The following is a 19893-nucleotide window of genomic DNA, read 5'->3' as shown; positions in this document are numbered from 1 at the left end:
GAAATTTCATGGTGGCAAGTGGAAGAAGTCCTTCAGAGCACAGGAAATGTCATCATCCAGCCTTGCGGGCATCCAGACTTTCGTGAGCAATAAACCCTCACAGCTCCTCAGCGCAAATGAGAAAATGTTCGAGCAAAATGCCCCTCAGGGGGATTGAGCAAAATTATGCTAAAAACATCCTTAAGTGGTCTCATTTAGGTGAGGGGAATGTCCTATCATGGGAGTCGAAACTTTCTTCATTAAATCAAATTCCTTTTCTTTGCTGTTTAATACTTAATAAGAGCAATTCCCTGTGGTAAAGTCAAGAGTTTGGATATGAAGCCAAACTATGGGCTGAAAATCTCCAGCATACCTCTCAGAGGAGAACCGAGAGCTTCAGCAAGTCAGGAGGAATGAGGCAGCAAATAATGTGTTCCACAGCCTCACAAATCGGAAGAAAAAATCTGCTGCTACTCACTGATCCCCCTAGATATGAGGCCCCACACTAAATCCTATGAAGAGCTAAGCAAAGCATGAGATGAGTTGCTTCAGAACAGAATGAAAAGATGAATAGAAATTCTTCCAGAACCACCTTCCCCAGCTCAAAAGTCTATAGATGAGGAAATTCTCACAGAATATCAGGCAAGTGGTGGAGACTACTGGCCAAAAATATGGTCATAACAGAAGAACAATTTCCAGCCTCTCATAAACTGGCATAAAACTCAACCATCAAAAAAAGTCTGAAAAAATAGGATGCCTATCTGATACCAACCCAATAACAGTTTGCTGGAAAGTGTCATTACTTATTTTTTTCCCATTTAACTTCCACAAAGTCCCATTTTCATTTTGAATGAATCTGTCCTTTGTTAGGACAAATTTGGTCTCATAGAGACGCTTGATTTTTTTCAGTCACTACTTTTTCATTCATTCAACTGATGTGTGAGGATCTGTGGGGAGAGAAATACTGCAAAAGAACCAGCCAAGGCCTTGGGGTGAGGACAGAAGGTCACCTTCCTCTCTGCAACATTACTGATGGACCCTCCTGGAGCTACACAATGACACTCAACAACCCCTGATCATGTGTCAGGGTCAGTAAGAAGCCAGCACAAGCATTTCTATCATTTACAGTCCAAACAGAGGAACAACTCTGACCTGTATAAATCTGATTAATGTGAAACAGATATTACCAGGGACCTCAAATTTTAGAGGACTGTAGAATAAACATCAACAGTTATCAGGGGCCCAAGATGCAACTTTTAAGTGGTTAAACCCAAGTGAAATGGGCTTGCTCTCAAGGTAGCAGTGTGGGGGCTTCTTTGAGTTTATGGCAAGACAATTCACCTTGTTAATCTGGCAAAGCTCCTCAAAGTTTCTTTTTTTTTCCCTTGACAAATATATCACTGGTATCAACACACATTACTCAATAATAGCTCTTTTCCATCAAAAATAAATGCCTCCAAGCCTAAACAATGCAATGTGTCTTTCATAAGTATCTTCCAGACGCCTTCTGTCTTCCACCCTGATTGACACTTCAATACCTTGAAAATTACTGCCCCAAATACTGTTATATTCATGTTACTCCACCAAATCTCTGGGGGCTCCTGGACATATTCAACTGTCCTATACACTTAACTATTATCTGCAAAGGGTGCTAAATACCCTCTTTTTTACTGAGCGCAAACAAGGCAAAAGTTAGAATAAGATTACTCAGAAAGTCAGAGAAAAGGTAGAAGACTCTGTTTTCTATCAGGTATCTATCTCACAGATGGTCATTGTAGGTTCTATTTACAATCAATGAAACAGATCTTAGGAGTGATTCATCTCTTATGTAGAGGTCTACGTTGACCAGTCTAATTACACCTTACAAGAAGGTGTTTCTGTTTGCTAACTATAAAGGGAATCAAGATTCACTAGCTTTAATATGGGTTACGATACTGTACTGGCCAAACAAATCCCACTCCTGTGTATTATGTCCTGGCCTCAGCCTGTCCTTTGTAGGCATAGAGCATATGACAGCAGAAGGACTACATCAAGGGATATTCAGTTTGCAAAGCCAGACATTACAAAGCTACAAAAGGGCTTAATGGATCCATGTGCGTGTGCCACCTTTGCTCACACCCACTTGTGTGCATGCAACATTATTAAGTCTTCAATTATATAGATGTGCCATATTTAAAACACAGAATCTCTTTTTCCTTCCATTCAGATAACAACACTACAGAGAAAATGCAGGTTTGTACAGTGAATGAAAGTGGTATTCCCTGGAGGAGCTTGATGAAAGGAGAGAAAAATCTGAGTATCATCTACATGATAATGATACTACAGGCCTAAAAATGCCTCCCACATTCACACAGAGTAGGAAAAGGATTCAAGAGGGAATTTCCACCTCTAAGGAAGTATGAGATGGAAACAGTTTCCATGATACTTCTTGGGAATTGTATTTAAGGACAAAAGATGAAAGGTGTACCATTTCTGAATCCCAGTACTATGTCTGAAGAAACATAAGCCACCTTAGAAAAATGATGTGGATTTGCACATAGATAGCTTGTAAAGACAGCAATTCAACTGGTGAAATCCAACAGTGATATTTTAGTGAATATATTGAAGACACACTTACCCTGGCTTTATCTCTGGAGGTTTAGGTAAGGGCTTCAGAAAGCCTTTTTTCCCAACTAGCCAGTATGTGTCTTCTACTCCTTTACCCTAAAACAAAAGGGAAAGTTCAGATAAAAGCAGTTTGTTGACCACTCTCTGCTAGATGTGTAACTTCACTGGGTTTCTGAGGATTTCTTATATATCCCAAGAGAGAGTAAAGCTGAAAATTTTGGCATCTTTTTTAGAATGTTTCAGGGATGATTTGAGTTTCATTGTCCCAAATCAATGCCATGGAAAACTCTGTCTGCTCTGTCAGAACTATGAATTTCAGCTGGGATGAACTGATGCATCAGGAGATGATGTTAATTTGACCTAGCTGAGAATCCTTCCCAGGGGACTTCTTCCTGGTGGGGTCTCCCACCAGTGAGCAAAATCAAAGCAGCAACAACTTTTCATGGGAAGCAGGACCTCGAAGGCCTGAAAACTTCTTGGAAAGAGTTTCAAGATGTGCTTTTATCTGTGATCCAAGATTCAACTAAACTCTCCCAGAAAACACTTCAGAAACAATGACCACGAAAGAAAAAATAACTCAGGAAAAGCCTTTTTTTTTTTTTTCTTTTCATTTACCCACTCCCTTAAGAGCTTCTCACAACAATGAGTTTCAGATAATGGTGGCTTGTTGAACAACTTCCTTTCTTTATCAAACTTGTCAAAACTGTTTTTTTCTGTTTCTATCCCGGGAATTTATTGCTAGATCCAGCACCTGCTGGATCTAACTGGCTGTTTGATCCCATGTTTTTTCCCATGGTGCTTCAAGAATTACTTCATATACTCAAATTATGAATTGGGATAATTTGGGAAAGACTAGATGGAAAAGTGGTGGATGAAGGCCAAACAAGAGCTTAATATTAAAATTCCTTAAGCAAGAAAGCACCCTATGAAACATTTCTCACAGCCCTTCTTACCTTCAGTTCTGTTTTTCCCCTAGGTATGATTTCATAGCCTTCGTTTAGAGCCCGAAGTGTATCCACTGTATTTTGGCTGACATGAATTCTGTAAGCTGAGAGTAGAAAGCAAAACAGTTGCGTTATTATACTGTACACATGCAGCAAATTCCCCACTGCTTCATACTGGCAAGGAGAAAACTGCCTGCAGGCATGCAGGAGCGTAGCTCTTGTAGCTGTGTGGTGCTCCTCTATGAAATGTATAGTGCTGCTTGGGGGGGACTCCCAGATAAATCTGTAAAAATCTGTAAAAAGCACAAGAGGAGACAAGGTTTGCACTGGAGACTTTATGCAGAAAGATGACAAATAGAGTAAATGTGCTGAGCATAGGACGTCCAGTGTTAATAAAGATAGTAAAGAGTGAGCAACATCGCTGGCTGGAGTCAAGGATGTCATCTTTAATATCTATTGCCACAGCTTAACAAAGCCATGAGGAAGAAAGGAGAAGCATCCAGTGAAACTCCTGCTCCAGGCTTCCAAATATCATGGTCCAGTCCTGCTTCCCATGAGGAGTCATCTGAAAGCAGGTGTTGAGACAAACAGGAGAGAGGTAGAATTTGCACAGGGACACAAGATTGTGGTTGTGTATATAGATCTTTCAGATTTATCACATCTTCATTTTCTTTCCCCTTGAAGGTTCTCTGATGAACCAAATATATTTTGAAGAATGATCAGAAAGAAGAAAGTAGTTTGAATGTGGAGAGGAGGACCACGCAGTCTTGAACTACATTTCCTGATCTTCCTATTACTGAGATCCATTTATATATCTATTAACATTTATCTATATAAATGTTGCACCTGTATAGTTCTATATATCTATATCTATTTATATTTTTATTAACATGAAAAGATGTTTTTGTGTCTGCAATACTCCTGATATTTCCAGTTTCAGTGGGACTTCACATTTCCAGAGATCTAAATCTAAAGAATCTTCAAGCATCTGGCCTGCCATTAGGAACCCACCATCAAAGCATTTACTCCTTTCCATAGCTTTCTAAACTCAATACATGTTTCCTAAAATGTCAGTTATAATCACAAGAAAGACAATATTTCTTGATTAATGATTAGCCTAATTGTTAATCTAATGTATCCAATTGAAGTCACTGGAACTAGAAATGTGAGAGTTATATGACAGATTGATAAAAATACTGGTATGGTCTATATGCTACAACATATTTCTGGCCTGACAAGCTGTCAAGATTTGAACTTTAAATAGTGTAGACTTCCTGTGACTTGTGAACTAGACAGATTGGCCCACTTCTTAGGGTTGTTAAAAATGTCAAGTAGGAGGCCGGAGATGAGCAAGTGTTAAAACATGAGACATAATGCCTCTAGAAATCTCCTGATACTGAAGGCTTGAACATCGAAGACATATTCCAAACTTAATTGTGATTAATGGGATCCAGATCAGGAGGTTGTGGTTGGCATGCAGAATGTGAATCACATCAAGTCAGTCCATTTGCATCTCAGGATCAGAACAAATGTTTGTTTGAGATGATACTGCATGGAAAAGAGAAGTAAAATGGAATGATCTCCCTGTCTTAAAGACTGCGCTGTGGGAGAAAAGCCCTTTCACCACTGCTCTTTCCATTGCAATGTCTGTAACTAAAGACAGCTCTTCACCATTCTGGAGAAGTTTGTTGTAACCCACTCCCACATGCTGTCACAGATACTCACGCAGGCCCGTGGACTCCATCCGAGATGCCGTGTTCACCGTGTCTCCGAAGAGGCAGTATCGTGGCATGGTGAGACCTACCACGCCTGCCACGCAAGGCCCTGGAAGGAGACACCGTCTGTATAACCCAACCAATAGCACTATGCAAATCAAAGAGTTCACTGATAGGCAAATCTCATCCTCTCCTCTGATATTCAAAAACTACTTCAGAATACAAAAGAAGGATCTTTAAAGAAATTCCTGACTTTTGTGTTGGTTACAGTCACCAAAGACTAACTTTGCTCTGGAGGGCACAGAGGTGTTTTATGCCTAACACAAGGAGAGACTTTGCTGGCTTATATATCTGAGACTTTCTCATCTGGGAGGAATTCATTCACAGTCATCAGAAGCTCAAGCACTTTTGAAATGTCATCTTAATCAGCCGGCTCTGACCTCTTCAGTGAGGGTGTCAGAGGCCTGGAACAGGCTGCCCAGAGAGGTTGTGGAGTCTCCTTCTCTGGAGATCTTCCAAACCCGCTTGGACGCAGTCCTGTGCCACGTGCTCTAGGTGACCCTGCATGTGCAGGGGGTTGGACTAGATGACCTCTAGAGGTACCTTCCAACCTTAAGCATTCTATGATTCTGTGATTCTTTTTGCACCTAGAAAAATTGAAGTTCTTATCCTGTGACGTGCCCCATGTCCCAGTGAACTAGGGTTTAGAGTCAGCACTGAATGTCAGAAGATGCTGGGAGCACACTGGGAAAGACACCACAAACTGGCCAAATATTGTTTATTTTTCCTCTCTCTCATTCTTTAGTCAAGATCCACTCCCTTCCAAAGTAGCTCCTGAAGAACTCGTGCCAAGTTCTCAGGGAGAGGTACGCACGCAGGATTCAACGAACACGCACACGCACGGCTCAAATTTAACATGTGACAGCCAAGCAGCACAAACAACTGTCATCTAGGGCATTTGGATCAATGAAATTTTGGACTGTGTTCTGAAAGATGAGATGCTATATTTCATCATGTACGTATTAAAAAGTCTAGCTTGCAAAATAATGAAAAAAAAAGAAAGAGAAAATAGAGTGCTTTCAGAAATGTAAGGAGAGGTGAGGCTGCCTGCAGAAAGACAGACTTCTGTGTTTTTCATTGAATGTTTTTATGTCCTAAGTCTTTTGGGCTCTGCATGCAACTCTTCAGTTTTGCTAAATATTCTCCCAGAGAATCATGAAACTGATCTCAGGGAAATCTTTTCTCATGAAAGATTACAGGAGATGTGAATGTAGTAAATCATCAATAGTATTTGAAAGTAGATAAGATTTTTGGTAATACAAGATGGTGTATATTATTATTTTTAAAATAATTGCAACCTAATTTAGTCAGCTACTCATTTGCTACTGAGTATTGATGACAATGTAACAAAGCAATAATTTTGCTATGATTTTAACCTAGTCACAGAATTGATTTTTCAGAGCATTTTCAGATGGGAGGTTGGACTATGGGGGTGATTCGGTATCTTAATGTTAATAAAACTCTATTAAGGCTCATACACAGACACATGAATTTAAGCTCTCAATCTAACCCATCTATTCATTCAATAAAAAACACTTTAAAATGCGTGATTCCTACAAAGTTGAAAAACATGAAGAACTTTGAAAGAGCTCCTTTTTCTGTAATTCTTGAAAAGTCATTTCTGGAAAGCCAAAGTAGCACTATTTTAACCCAATTTATAGAGGATGGAAATGAGAGGAAAGAGCAGTTTTAACTCCTGTCTGTTGAGGCCTCACTTGCTTAAAGCTTAGGGAAAAAAGAGAAACTACCATGCTAATACCTAAAGTATTGAAAGGACTTAAACAGCTTATGTGATCTGAACATAGCATGTGGGAACACTGCTGCTAACACAGAGTACAATTTTGGTTAAGTCACTGCAAGGCCATGTCCCTTTTAACTTCATTCCCACCTTTTTAATACACTCTGTTTTGGTTCAAGTTCAGAAGAGGAACTAAGCATTAAAGGAAATTTTTGCAAGGTCTAATTTTGGCAGTCCAGAGGCACCTCTCTAGCACAAGCCTAAAGGCACTGTTGATACTCCTAGGTCAAGGACCTAAGGCTTACCTAACTGATCATTAATGTGTGACGTGCATAAATAAAGGGTCTCATTGCAGGCCTTTTAATGCATACTTCAGCAAGAGCTTTCTCTGCAACAGTATTGATTAGTATAGCATAGGTTTGCTTTATCCTGTGACAATAACATGATTCAAGCACTCAGGAATCTCAGTAAGGATCAAAGCTCCTTCTGGGCTATATGCTGTAAAGACATAAATAAATAGTTCTTGTTAAAAGAAATCAGCCCTCACCACACACAGGGAATTTATTCTGTTTTAGGAAGCATAAATTCAGGTAGCTGAGCTCCCACTGTAGCCAGTGGAGACCATGTCAGCGCAGTCAATGGAGCCATAAGAGACATTCAGCTCGACTTCAAGCAGGTCCCTGCAACCGAAATGGATCTCTAGGGTCTGTTTATTACCCTATGCCACCCCCCTGCTGACTGCACAGGGAGTACAGGTCCCTAACACTCCTGCAAACACCTCCAAGTGGAAACCTAAATCTGAGTTTCCTCATCAGTCAAGTCAATCAACCACATGATCATTTCCCTGAAGCTCCCGTTCTTGGAAAGGCATCCTTAGGTTTTCCTAGAGCATCGCTTCCTAGCTTGCCTTTCAGTTGCAGAAAGCTCCTCTTCAGCCTAAAAGCAGCCTTTAAAAACCTAAGGACAGCCAAAGGATTGGTCTTCATCAGATGTGCCAGAGAGTTAATTCATTTGCTGCCTGCACTGCCTGTGTGTGTTCCCCCTCGTCTAGACAGCCTTCACAAGGACTAACAAAAAACTTCCAGCAATAAATCTCCCACAGTATCATTTTTTTTTCAGAGGAAATCAGAGACTCTGCGATGAGAACATGTTGGCCTCGTTGTTTAATTGCACAAGTTCTCCAGTTTGTTTTTAAAGTTCTTCTGGCCAGCGGTTGAGGGGGTCAGTCAATGAGCCATGATGGAGAAAGAGCCATTGATGATGCTGAGGAGGTTAATAAGCTCGACCGGAGCATGAGGCATCCTGCCAAAGGTCCTGACCGAAAAGCTGGGCCAACTAAGCCTCCGCAGAAAAGCTCGTCCTCTTGCTGTCCTGCTACAGCCCAGCATGGAGGGAGCTGAGTCAGCTGAGCTTCTCTGGATGGGTAGTCGAGCCAAGAAATGAGAGCCCAGAATCCAGAAATTTTTTAAAAAAGGGAAAACAGACAACTGACCTGCTTGTTACCCTGATCTTACCCATGCATTGCCACAAGTGGCCCATGAGCAGAAGGTTCCAGCTCTGGGTTGGGGTGGATGGTAGGACCCAGGAGAGATGTGGGTGGAGCAGTCCACATCACAGGGGCATTTTCTGAGAGTGCAAGAAGGTGATCACAAGATTTTCTTCAGCACTGGCTTCCAGAAGGCAGCGGGACCACAAAAATGACGGTTCACACCCATTCTCTGTCCTTCCCAAGCCAGTGAAAATGTTAGCCAAGACCTCCTCTCACCATGTGTTTCTCCATGGTGCTGGTGATTCCCTCTCCAGGTTTCTTTCCCCAGGAGCAATGGGGTTTAGGGTTAATTGAACTCTGTTTTTAGTGCACTTGCTCAGAAAGCTAGTTTGCCTTGGAACACATATTTCTTCCAGCTCCCGTGACAGAAGAAGTGTTGCCAGATCTGTGCAAAACAAGATCTGGCTTCTGGGTTTTTAAAAAGATAACACCAACTGCTCCCCCTCTTCCTCTCACAAGCTGCCCAATAGAAAAAGTGCTTTCCAGACACCCAGACTTCATAAAAAGAAGAAAAAAACATAACTAAACTCTAATGAAAGGCATGTTGCAAAACTGCTATCAGGAGGAAGAATCACAGAATGGTTGAGGTTGGAAGGGACCTCTACAGATCATCTATTCCAACCCCCCTGCTCCAGCAGGGACACCCAGAGCACGGGGCACCCGGGCGCATCCAGGCGGGTTGGAGATCTCCAGAGCAGGAGACTCCACAGCCTCTCTGGGCAGCCTGTGCCAGGGCTCCGGCACCCTCACACCAAGGAAGTTCTTCCTCACATGGACATGGAGCTGCCCGGGTTTCAACTTGTACCTGTTACCTCTTGTCCTGTCACTGGCCACCACCGAGAAGAGTTTGGCCCCATCGTCTTTGCATTCTCCACTCAGGTGTTTGTACATATCGATAAGATCCCCCTTCAATCTTCTCCAGGCTAAACAGGCCCAGCTCGCTTAGTCTTTCCTCATACGATAGATTTTCCAGTCCCTTAATTATCTTTGTCACTCTCCGCTGGACCCTCTCTAGAAGCTCCACGTCCGTCTTACACTGGGAACTCCAAACTGCGGCAGTAGATGTTGTGTGCCAAATTCTTCTCTTTCCATGTTGAATATGTACGGCTGGTGCTCTAGAGACTCCTGCTCTGGGTAAGATGAATTGGGGCCTCATCCTGGTCTGTTTGCTACCAGTGCATGAAACTCACAGTGCTCCTGCAATCACTTCTTTAAGCTTCACACTTCTGCGAAGCATCAGCTGAGACCCCCAAATTGCAAATAAAATAGTAGCAATGTTACTTTTCATACCTAACTCCCTAACTAAGAAATCATGTGGTCTAGAAGATAAAAGTATTGATTTTAGCCCTGCTCATGTCACAGCTCTTCTGGGGGCTTTCTGGGGGAGACACTGGCTTGTCTCTACTTTTCTTTCTCTATAGCCAGTAGGGATCAGAACACTGACTTTGCTTCTAAAGTATGTGAAGTGCCAATTCTGTAGAAAGGGGAGCATTTGTAGTCAACCAGTAGGAGTAAAAAATAAACAAAACAAAATAAAATAAAATAAATAAAATAAAATAAAAGCTGTAATAGCATATGAAACTTCTCTGTATTCTTAATCATCCACCTTCCAGCAATGATCAATACCTGATACTTCAGAAGAAGATGCAAGAAGTCTGGTAATGAATGTCTGGGAAAAATGTATTAGTGGGTGATTGTGATCTAAAATTATGAAAGTTTATATTTCCTTAAAATATTGACTCTATAATAGCACCATAAATTCCCAGTCATATACTCAGTTATATGATGACTTGTGACTACTTACTAATTTTTTCCCCCTTTGGAGTTTAATTATACTTTGCCTAAAAAAAGAATTGCCTCTTCAATTGCCACTCATTGAATAGCTTCTGATTTCCAGTTTAAGAAAAGAGAAAGTTTACTTCCCTTATAACATACACAAGGTTTTTGTTTGTTTGTTTTTACAGCTGTACCATGTATTCTTCTAGTTATGTCCTACCTGTAACAAACCTTCTCATTGTCTCAATTTATATGAATGTTTTTCTATGCTTTTCTATTTCAAGACATATCTATATCACTGGATGTCTTCATATCACCCAGGTGAACCTTTAATAGCAAATTAAAGAATTATTCTTACAACTTAACCCTTACGACTAATGCTTCTGATGCAGCTTCTGACTCTGACAGAATACGTGATTTCCCCTTGCTAATGATACGGAGCCATTTTCATGTTTAAAGTTTGTGCTTCCATTCTAATGCTCTTGTTGCTATAGAAGATTTTAAGCATCATCTAAGGGTGCTTTTTTCGCGGTTGGTGGGGGGAAAGCACTTGAAGATGGAAATAACAGTTGTGAAGTTTGTTGATGTTCAGGCATGGATGAGTGCTGTTGCTTACCTGTGTGCAGCCCTATCCGTATCCTGATGGGAATGTCAGGCATATGCCTCATCTTGAAGCTTCCTACTGAGCTGAGGATGTCCAGGGACATGTTGGCTATTTCAGCAGCGTGTTTGTTTCCATTTCGTTTTGGGAGCCCTGAGGCAACCATGTAGGCATCGCCAATTGTCTCCACCTGGCAAAAAACATGACTTTATTACCAAAAAAAGTTAAAAGAGAAAAAAAAAAAAGAAAAATATGGGAAAGAGTAGTGAAATAAAGCTGCAGGTGTCTTTGTCTCAGGGATGATTTGTTCCCCATGGCTATGTGCTTCTCACCTTATAAACATCATGGTTGCCAAGAACAGCATCAAACAGAGTGTAAAGGTCATTCAGGAGATCAACCACTTCAATGGGTTCGCTGAGGGCAGAGATAGTTGTGAAGCCCACAATGTCACTGAAGTAGATGGTGACCTGGTCAAAATACTCTGGCTCCACAGTGCCACCAGTCTTGAGGGCTTCGGCCACGGATCTGAAATGGCAAAGTGAAGAAAGTGAGGACAATATGGCAAAGGTTCTTGTCACAGAATACTCAAGAGCTCAAATGCTCTCCTCCAACTATGCCCAAAAGACATTCCAGTAAATGGAAGGGTTTATAGGGCTCAAAGAAATGTTAATGAAAGCAAAGGTCCTCGCTTTGATTGGAAGGTACTTGCCAAAAATTGAAAATCTGGTCTCCAATTTGGCTCCACAATCACACAAGTTTTTTTTTTTTTTTTTTTTTTTTTTTACCATCTAAAGTATCAGTACTTACGGGGGAAGCATCTGTGACAGGAGTTTCTCTGTCTTCTGTTTTTCAATCTCTAGCTCTTCAGTCCGCTCTCTGATTAAATCTTCCAGGTTGCTTGAGTATTGCTCAAGCATTCTTAGCATTGAGTCAATGATATTGGTTTTTTTGCCTTTGTTGATGGTTTTGAACTGGAAAATCAAAATGGAGAGTTATTTCCCCAACTCATTAAACCCTTGTAGTACTATGGATTTGGAAAGAAACAAAAAGCAAAGACTAATTTTAAAGGGAGAATACTAAAGATTGCCTTTGTCAAGGGAAAAAATTACAATAATAAATAAACAGGCATACTAGAGTCTGAATTTGCATCACTGATTACAGAAGTCCTCTATGACCTTCCAGTGAGTGTTAAGCTACACATCACCTCTCCATCTCCCATAGGATGACATGACCTGTGGGAGCTGTTAGGAAGTGTTAGAATGCTGGTAGTTTGTACCCTCTTTTACCCCATGATAACTTCATTATCTGTGACCAGAGACCCATTGCATTTAGATCTATAAATACCAGGGCAGGGCATAGGCAATATTTGCAACCTGCTTTTGTCTTACTGGTCTTAAAGCCACCTTGGTATGCAGGACTATATGTGTCTGCTACCCGCCTCCTCCCAGACTCCATGTTGTGTTATGCACTCTCTTCTTTAGCTGAATCTGGGCCATTTGGACAAATTGTGGCTTCAGATGCTGCCTCAGACTCAACAAAGGAGCTGAATAGATGTACAATTAATTATAGTTGAATTGAATTGAAGGGCAGAAGTGGATTATCTAGTTTGACATTTTAAGAACATAGAAACAGCATTCCTGGACCACATCCATGGTTTATTTTGCCAGTTCCTGTCCATAAGAGTGGCCAGTAACAGATGTCTAGGGAAGATGTTCAAACAGGCCTCATGTACAGTCATATTTCCCTTGGATATGCTCCCAGCCTCCACCAATTTGCAGTTCAAAGGCTTCCTAAGCCAAATGTTGTATTTTGTGTTTAACAGCCCTTGGTGAATTTTCCTTTCATTAATTTGTCTAATTGCCTTTTAAACACTTGGAAACATCCTGTGGCAAACATGTTCTGCAATTTACATATGCACCATGTGAGGAAATATCCCCCTCTGTTTCCTCTGACTCATTTTGCTCGTTTAATTTGATGTCCCTAGTTCCTGTCTTATGAGAAATGATAAACTATTGTTCCCTAATCACCTTCTCTGTAGCACTCATGATTTCAAATTGTTTTTTCATATCTGTCCTCAGCTACCTCTTTTCCAGGCTAAAGAGCCCTGGTCTAGCAGCCACTCCTTCGCATCAAGGGTCATTAATCTCATTCAGTTTGCTGTCAGTTTGGGATTTTGCAAATCTCTCTGACAATGTGACTAAGAGGAAATAAAAACATTTTTCTGACAGGTGTTAAAAGATCAAACAATATTTTGCCCCAGAGGTGCCATCAGAGTTTGCAGCTTTTTGATCTCCGTGATACCATTGGGACAGGTGCATTGCCACTGAAGTCCAAAAATTCAGCACAGAGCGTGTGACAGGCTAGAGCTGGCCAATGAAGACAGGTATCTAGATACCTAAGAGCACAAAATGTGCCAACAGCAGGGAGAAAACTAGAGCTCTGAGACGCCTGCTCCAACCGTTTGTTGAGACTGTCCTAGCATTTGGCTGCCAGGTGGGAACACAGCGTCGCACCTGCTGGTCTGTTCACTGACCTTGTGAAATATCTCCTCAAAGCTGGGCCGTCGCTCAGGGGCTTCACCCCAGCATTGCTTCATCACCTGGATGCACTCCATGGGGGCCATCTCAGGGGCTATGATTGGGCGGCACAGGGGAGGGGGTTTCTTCACTTTCCTTATAATTTCTGTGACAAAAAGAAGAATGCACAACATGCTGAGAAATGGGGCTCTCACTGAGGGTAAAGGACATGGACTTTTTCTTCCCTGTTCACCATAGACTATTTTTTGCATCTGTGTCCAATGAACTTGGACAGGTTCTGCTTTCCACCGTTGCAAAAGTCATATCTGCCAAGAGCCTCAAAGGAGTTAAGAAAGAGAGACCAATTTGCCTTCCTCTCCCTGGAAAGCAAAGTTATGAGCAACAATGTGGCAGGATAGGGGAAGCTTGCATGATGGATGGATGTGTGAGATTGCAGATTAATAAAATCACGTCTGCCTCTCTATTTGAGGATGTGTGGTCCTCTAAGAGAGGAGAGGGTTAAGGCTGTGCCCAGACAGGAAGGATACTGGCCACTGACCCTTTGCTAAATGGGAACCACTATGTAGGAGGCTGAGGGAATGGAAACTGTGGAAAATATTTTAAAGGGGAGGACACAGATTCAAAACAATGTCTGGGAAGTGACTCCTTACCCGCGGGTGAAGGCAGACTAATAAAGAACTAGGCAGGCCCAGAGAACTGAAAAGTTAGTCCTTTTATCTGCAGTTTCTGGATAAAACAGACCTCTGGCAAAAGAGCTGAGGGTTTCTTCAACAGCTGAATCATGGATGGGGGATTGTGATGTCTGACCCCAACCCATGAGCCCATGACAGGCTGAAATTTATCATGCAGCAGAGCCAGGACAGTGACTACCTTATGGAGGAGATGGCTAAAGAGATTTGGGAACCAGCCCAAGCTCCAGCACCTGCAAATTCCTGGCAACTTCTATCTCCTTAGCTGGAGCTATTGACCAATCAAAGTCTCCTCTGCTGAAAATGCAGTACTCTGACTTGAGCACTGATTTCAGTTTAAGTATTTTTGTGAAATACATCCTGGAGGAGACTTTTTTGCCATAGCCCCTCATGCAATTTCCATCTTCCACGCCCTGGCACTTCCTTTCATATCCCAAGTTACTGGTTGCCACTTCCTTTGCCCTGCTAAGGTTATTCTCTGTCAGAGCTTGTGTTATATCAGAGCCTGAAACTTTGGGGATGTTTTGAAAGAGGTAGTGGGGTGTTGTTGTTGCCTTTAAGTCTGGGTGACTGCAATTTTGACTGAGAAGAGTTACCTTCAGAGAGCAGAGAAGGTTAAAGAGTCAACTGCCACTGAGAAAAAAAAAAGTAAAAATGTATTTCTATTCTCAAAAAAAAGGCATGATTTTCTCTTTCACAGGTTTTATCCTGTGTAGTGCCGAGTAGCAAATTTTGCCTTTTTTCTTCCACAAAGCCTGCATTTCCACAGCTGTTATTCTGAGTACCCAAAGGTTTTCAGTGCAGACAGTTTGCTTTAAAGCTCTCCTTGGCCCATCCTACCAGTCTCCACCAAATGAATTATACAAAGAATTCGGCCCAAATATTTCCAAAAGCAGCCAAAGGCAAATGTCTTCCTCAGACAGTTTTAAAGTTCACACCATGAGTGAAAGCTCTTTGAGGATTAGGAAGCAATGAGTAGAAATTTCATCATTTTAATCACATCGGGAAACTAGAGCATGCTGCACTTAACATCTGCGGGAGGTTCTCTGGAGGGACTAGGTGGGAGGATATCTGCCAAAACACACTGGATCCACACTGGACCAGGTCCAAATTAAAGAGCTGGCTACATCATAATCATCACTGTTATCCTATTGCTAGAGTAGCAGGGTCAGAGTCCCATGGTTGCAGGTGATGGACCAGCAAATACTGAATGGCCAAACAGCACCCAGGAACTGCCCAGTCTGAAGCGTGAATGAGCATTCACTGAAACCAGCTCTTTTCTTTTACTTTTCTCACCCTCTCCCTACTCAGTGAGTCTTTGCCCTGACTGCAGCATGTTTGGTTTTCCTACTCAATCACAGCATGGTTTGACCTCACAGGAGTTCCACCACAAGCTGTTCCTGAGCAGTTTAGCTATTTGCTATTTCAGATACAAGCCATCTGCCACAAAAGTCACCAGAGCCATGACGTACCACTGTGATCTGTGTTGAGGAGAGTGAACTTCTGTAAATGGCTAAGTAATTAATGCAAAAATAACAATTAGCAAATAATGAAAGGAGACACCACTTTGCTTGTACCCTGAAGGCCCATCTTACTTAATGAGTCACAGAGGGATTTAGAAATAATTTCAAAAAGCAGAAATGGACAAGGCAACTTTGCCCACACATGAATGCTGCAAATGCAGTAAGACTCTGCATGCAGACTACACAGATGGAAAAAGCAGGAAAAAGCCACTAGCAGTACATAATCCAGCACCAAAATCTCATCTACATCATGACATACAAATAAGGGTTGATGGACAGGAAGCAAATGAATTTCCAAGCTGTGGGAAATTCTGCCATCAGATTTCACCCCATACTGAGATGAAAAGTCAAAATTTTGGGGCAGGACTGGGTGCACTGCAGCAACTTAACTGCAGACAAGCTCTGAAGAAGCACGAGACAAATCAGCTGAGACTCACAGCATCTAATGAGGCAGGAGGGATGCAGAATTGCAATCCCATTGACAGCAGTGATTGAGTCACATACAGAGGCTGCGATCAGGACTGCCCTTTTCAACGGTCATTATTGAAGTTTTGTTGAAAACAGCTTTTTCTCACTGAGAAAGGTCAAGTGTTTGGTACCTCATTTCCATCCCATTATTTTACCCAAGGAGTAGACAAGTCCTTCCGTGCACACCATGTATAGAGCTTTACAAATTAGCTAAAATAGTTTCCTACCTTCAGCTGTGAGATCAGACGTGCAGTATGGTGGACCCCGAACAACCACTTCTTGCAGGATAATTGCAAAGCTGTAGATGTCTCCTTTGAAGGTGCCTTTTCTGCGCATGTCTGGGTCCCTCAGTAACTCAGGAGCTGTCCAGAGCAATTCTAAAACACTCATGAGCATTACATTTCTTCCACTTGGGCTCAAACTACTGCCATTCATAAAGATCCTCTTAGTTCTTCATTTCAGTCATTTGAATAAAGGCTAAAACATACTTCACTGTTTACTGGATTAGGTCTTTTTTCTCTTAGGATGTGTTAGAAATATTAAACTTCTATCATGACAAGAAATTTAAGTTTTCCAAATTTCGCTTTATTTTTTTAAAATGTTGTACCAAATGTTATATCAAAACATTGTATATTGTGATGCCAACCCTGAACTTTGAGACTCACATAAGACCTCACCACCATCAGAACTTTTACTTCTATTTTGTTTGAAGACACCAGCCACACAAAATGCTAGCCTTAAAAGGGGTTTCTTATTGTTGCTGTTTTACAAAGCAATAATTAATAAAATATTTTTCATTAAGTTTCTTTCAGATTAAAGCAGCTTTTGTAACAGCAATATGTAGCAGTCTGAAGTACAATCAATCTTCATAATACTAATAGCTCGAGTGATGAAAAATGCAATTGTAAAACATATGCTGAATCATCAAGAAATGAATTTCTTGGGACAACAATATTGTTACCCTGGTAACTGTGCATTCTGGCTCATGGAAATAAGGATCCTCTCAGGTACTACAATATATCTATCTTTTGTAAAGGAGAAGCAGCGAGGCCTTCTGGCAATTCCCATAGTTGGGACACAGTGAAAATATGAGAGTACCAAACTTCTGTTCCCATCACAAAATGAGGTTTCAAGGATGAGCTGGGACAACAGAGTAACCCCAAGACAATGACTAGGTGAAAGAAATCCAGCAAAGTCTCCAAATGTTTTCCCATGAGATCTTTTCCCTAAATGGTGGAAATGCCATGTGGCAGCTTTTAGGGAACAGCAAGCAGAGACTGTATTTCGAAGAGACTTGCACCTCTTAGGCAGACCAATTAGCTTTAGAAAACACAACTCTCTGCATTTAACTTAACCTAAACCTTCACCTAAGGATATCAAATCAATTCCACTGATCAGAGAAATTCAGGTTTGTTTTGATTTAAGGTACAGTTAAATCCTTCTCCAACTCTGACAGTCTTAAGCTCTGTTTCTGCTTACAGTAAAATCTCTTTCCATCATTCTGACACTCTGCTGTTGGCTTCATTTGCAGGAAGTCTGAAAAAAAAACCTTGCGTATCCTTTCTTATAACAATACATATATATCAGTAACTGGATGCTGTAAGATTGAGCACATAGTTCCTCATATGGTCACTGGCCCACAGTTATATCAGGACAAATATCTTTAATCCATGAAAAAGTACTTCCCACAGATTCTTCCTCATGGGACCTACCTTCTGGGGGTGGCTGAACATATGGGCATCTCTGTGTTTCTAAGAGCTCATTGTACCCATAATCAGTGATCTTCAGCACAAACCGGCCGTCCACAACACAGTTGCGAGACTTGAGGCGTCCATGGGCGAAATCTCGATGATGCAAATATCTAATCCCCTGTGAAATATAGAAAAGATTGATGCTGCTCTTTAGGAAGCATATTAACCACCAGTATTCAGAAACACCAAATTTTCATCTTTGGCAGCAAACATGGTGTTGTCACCATGTCAAATGCAAACAGAGGCCACGGAGCTATTGATGGCTGGATCCTGATCTCCTTCACTCAGGAAAGGGCAGGAGGTGGTTCATGGCTTGTAGGAATGGTTCTGGAAGACCCTCTGCAAGTCACCTGCCCCTGTGTCCCCCGACTGGCAATTCACTATCACAGTATCAAAACACACTGGGTGTGATTACAGTGGGAAAATTGGGTCTTTGGACCCAGTTTAAACTGTGATTAAACTGGGTCTTTGGAAAATAGGTATTTGTCACCACTTTAACTGTTCCAGGCAGACATTTCCAGCTCAATATATAATTTTCACTTCTCAGCCTGCCAGATGGATGTAGTCTTACCATCTAAATGGAGCTTCTCTCAGATAGTAACAGAACAGGAATAAGAGATCTCGATTAAAGACCCATGTACACCAGTATAATTACATTCACATTGGTTACTCCAGCATAACTATAAAAATTCCACCACCTTAGCTGAAATAGCTGTATCAATACAAAAATCACATGCAGGCCAGCCCTTATCATAAGCAATGGATTTACTTTAATTAGATCCATCAGAAGAGAGGACTTGAACATCCAATCCAGTTTCATATCTTCATTTCTCAGTAAGTCTTCCAGGCTTCCTCGGGAGCAGTACTCTGTTACTATGGCAAAGAGGCCACAGTCAGAGAAAAAGCCCAGGAATGGATTCACATTTTCATGACGCAGATCTTTCATCTGAAACAAGACAATGAATCATAGGAGACCAAGTCAGCCAGACATCTGCTTGGCAGCTTCTTTATACGTCAGATGCTCTTATAATTTCTCTATTCCTCAACAGTCTTTCATGTTGACACAAGGATGGAGAAATAAACAACCTCTTTACCATTTCCATTTAGCTCTCCTATGCTCTTTTGCTGCCTTTTTTTTTTTTTAAGCTTTGCTCTCCTTACTCTAACTGGTAAGACAAAGAAAGCAAGATAGCAGAAGAAAGCTCAACAGAAAATTGCATTTTTTTAGACAAGTTGGATTGGATCCTTGACTGGGGCAAAATGGCTTAGCTGGGGAAGACTCAGTTCATGTAAAGTCTTGCTCCAAGACTCCTAGAGAGTCTTGTTCTAGGTCCAGTCTGCAAAGTAACCCCACCTCTGCATGGATCCATCTCTTAATGGTGGCTTTGGAGAAATGCCCTGGCAAACTCCTGTATTTATATGTGCAGAAATGCCACTATAATGTTAGCAATAGCTGCCAATTACTAATGGTTCTTGAATCTGGAAAATAAATGTGTTGACTTCTCATTTAGTAATAACAGTAAGACAGAATCAAGCTTCCAACAGGCATCTTAGCTGGTAACAAAGTAAAATTCCGAGAAAGGCACAGCCATGTTTTTGTGACACTGCTAAGCCATCAACAAATAATGCATGAAAATAGTTACTCGTCTATTATCCTTTTCTGGTACAACCAAGGATTATTTGCTCCAAGCCACTGTGCTTTTGAGGACAGTCACTTAGAGGGTTCACTGCACATTTGGTGTTGCACAACCTTTGAAGTATCAGGTCCACAGCAGGATTTTGTAAACTGCTGCACTTGAAACATTGGTCACTGGCAGGCTTGTCGTTCGTAAATGCGCATGGTCCATTCCATCAGATTTCACCAGACAGGAATTATTAACAGCAACGATGCATGACTCAGTGGACAAACAGGAGACAAGGAGAATAAAAATCCCCTATAATCGCACAAGCCCCAAA

The 19893-nt window shown here is 41.5% G+C and overlaps 1 protein-coding gene across 1 annotated transcript in view; it reads right to left on the bottom strand.

Annotated features, from left to right (window-relative positions):
* Positions 1 to 19893, bottom strand: part of GUCY2F (guanylate cyclase 2F, retinal) — a 37695-nt gene that overhangs the window by 7168 nt on the left and 10634 nt on the right. The window contains exons 8-17 of the mRNA XM_010221726.2: positions 18707 to 18883; positions 17899 to 18055; positions 16414 to 16563; positions 13503 to 13651; positions 11777 to 11940; positions 11302 to 11494; positions 10985 to 11159; positions 5256 to 5354; positions 3540 to 3634; positions 2597 to 2682 (exon numbers count right to left, since the gene is read on the bottom strand). Of these exons, the coding sequence (XP_010220028.2) occupies positions 2597 to 2682; positions 3540 to 3634; positions 5256 to 5354; positions 10985 to 11159; positions 11302 to 11494; positions 11777 to 11940; positions 13503 to 13651; positions 16414 to 16563; positions 17899 to 18055; positions 18707 to 18883 (1445 nt within the window). The remainder of the gene's footprint in view (positions 1 to 2596; positions 2683 to 3539; positions 3635 to 5255; positions 5355 to 10984; positions 11160 to 11301; positions 11495 to 11776; positions 11941 to 13502; positions 13652 to 16413; positions 16564 to 17898; positions 18056 to 18706; positions 18884 to 19893) is intronic.

The sequence above is a fragment of the Tinamus guttatus genome, unplaced genomic scaffold (genome assembly GCF_059628265.1).
Source record: "Tinamus guttatus ecotype Peru unplaced genomic scaffold, ASM5962826v1 Tinamus_guttatus_pri_ptg000602l, whole genome shotgun sequence".
Taxonomy (NCBI): Eukaryota; Metazoa; Chordata; class Aves; order Tinamiformes; family Tinamidae; genus Tinamus; species Tinamus guttatus.
The sequence above is the reverse complement of the archived record's forward strand: the minus strand, read 5'-3'. Positions and strand labels throughout refer to the sequence as shown.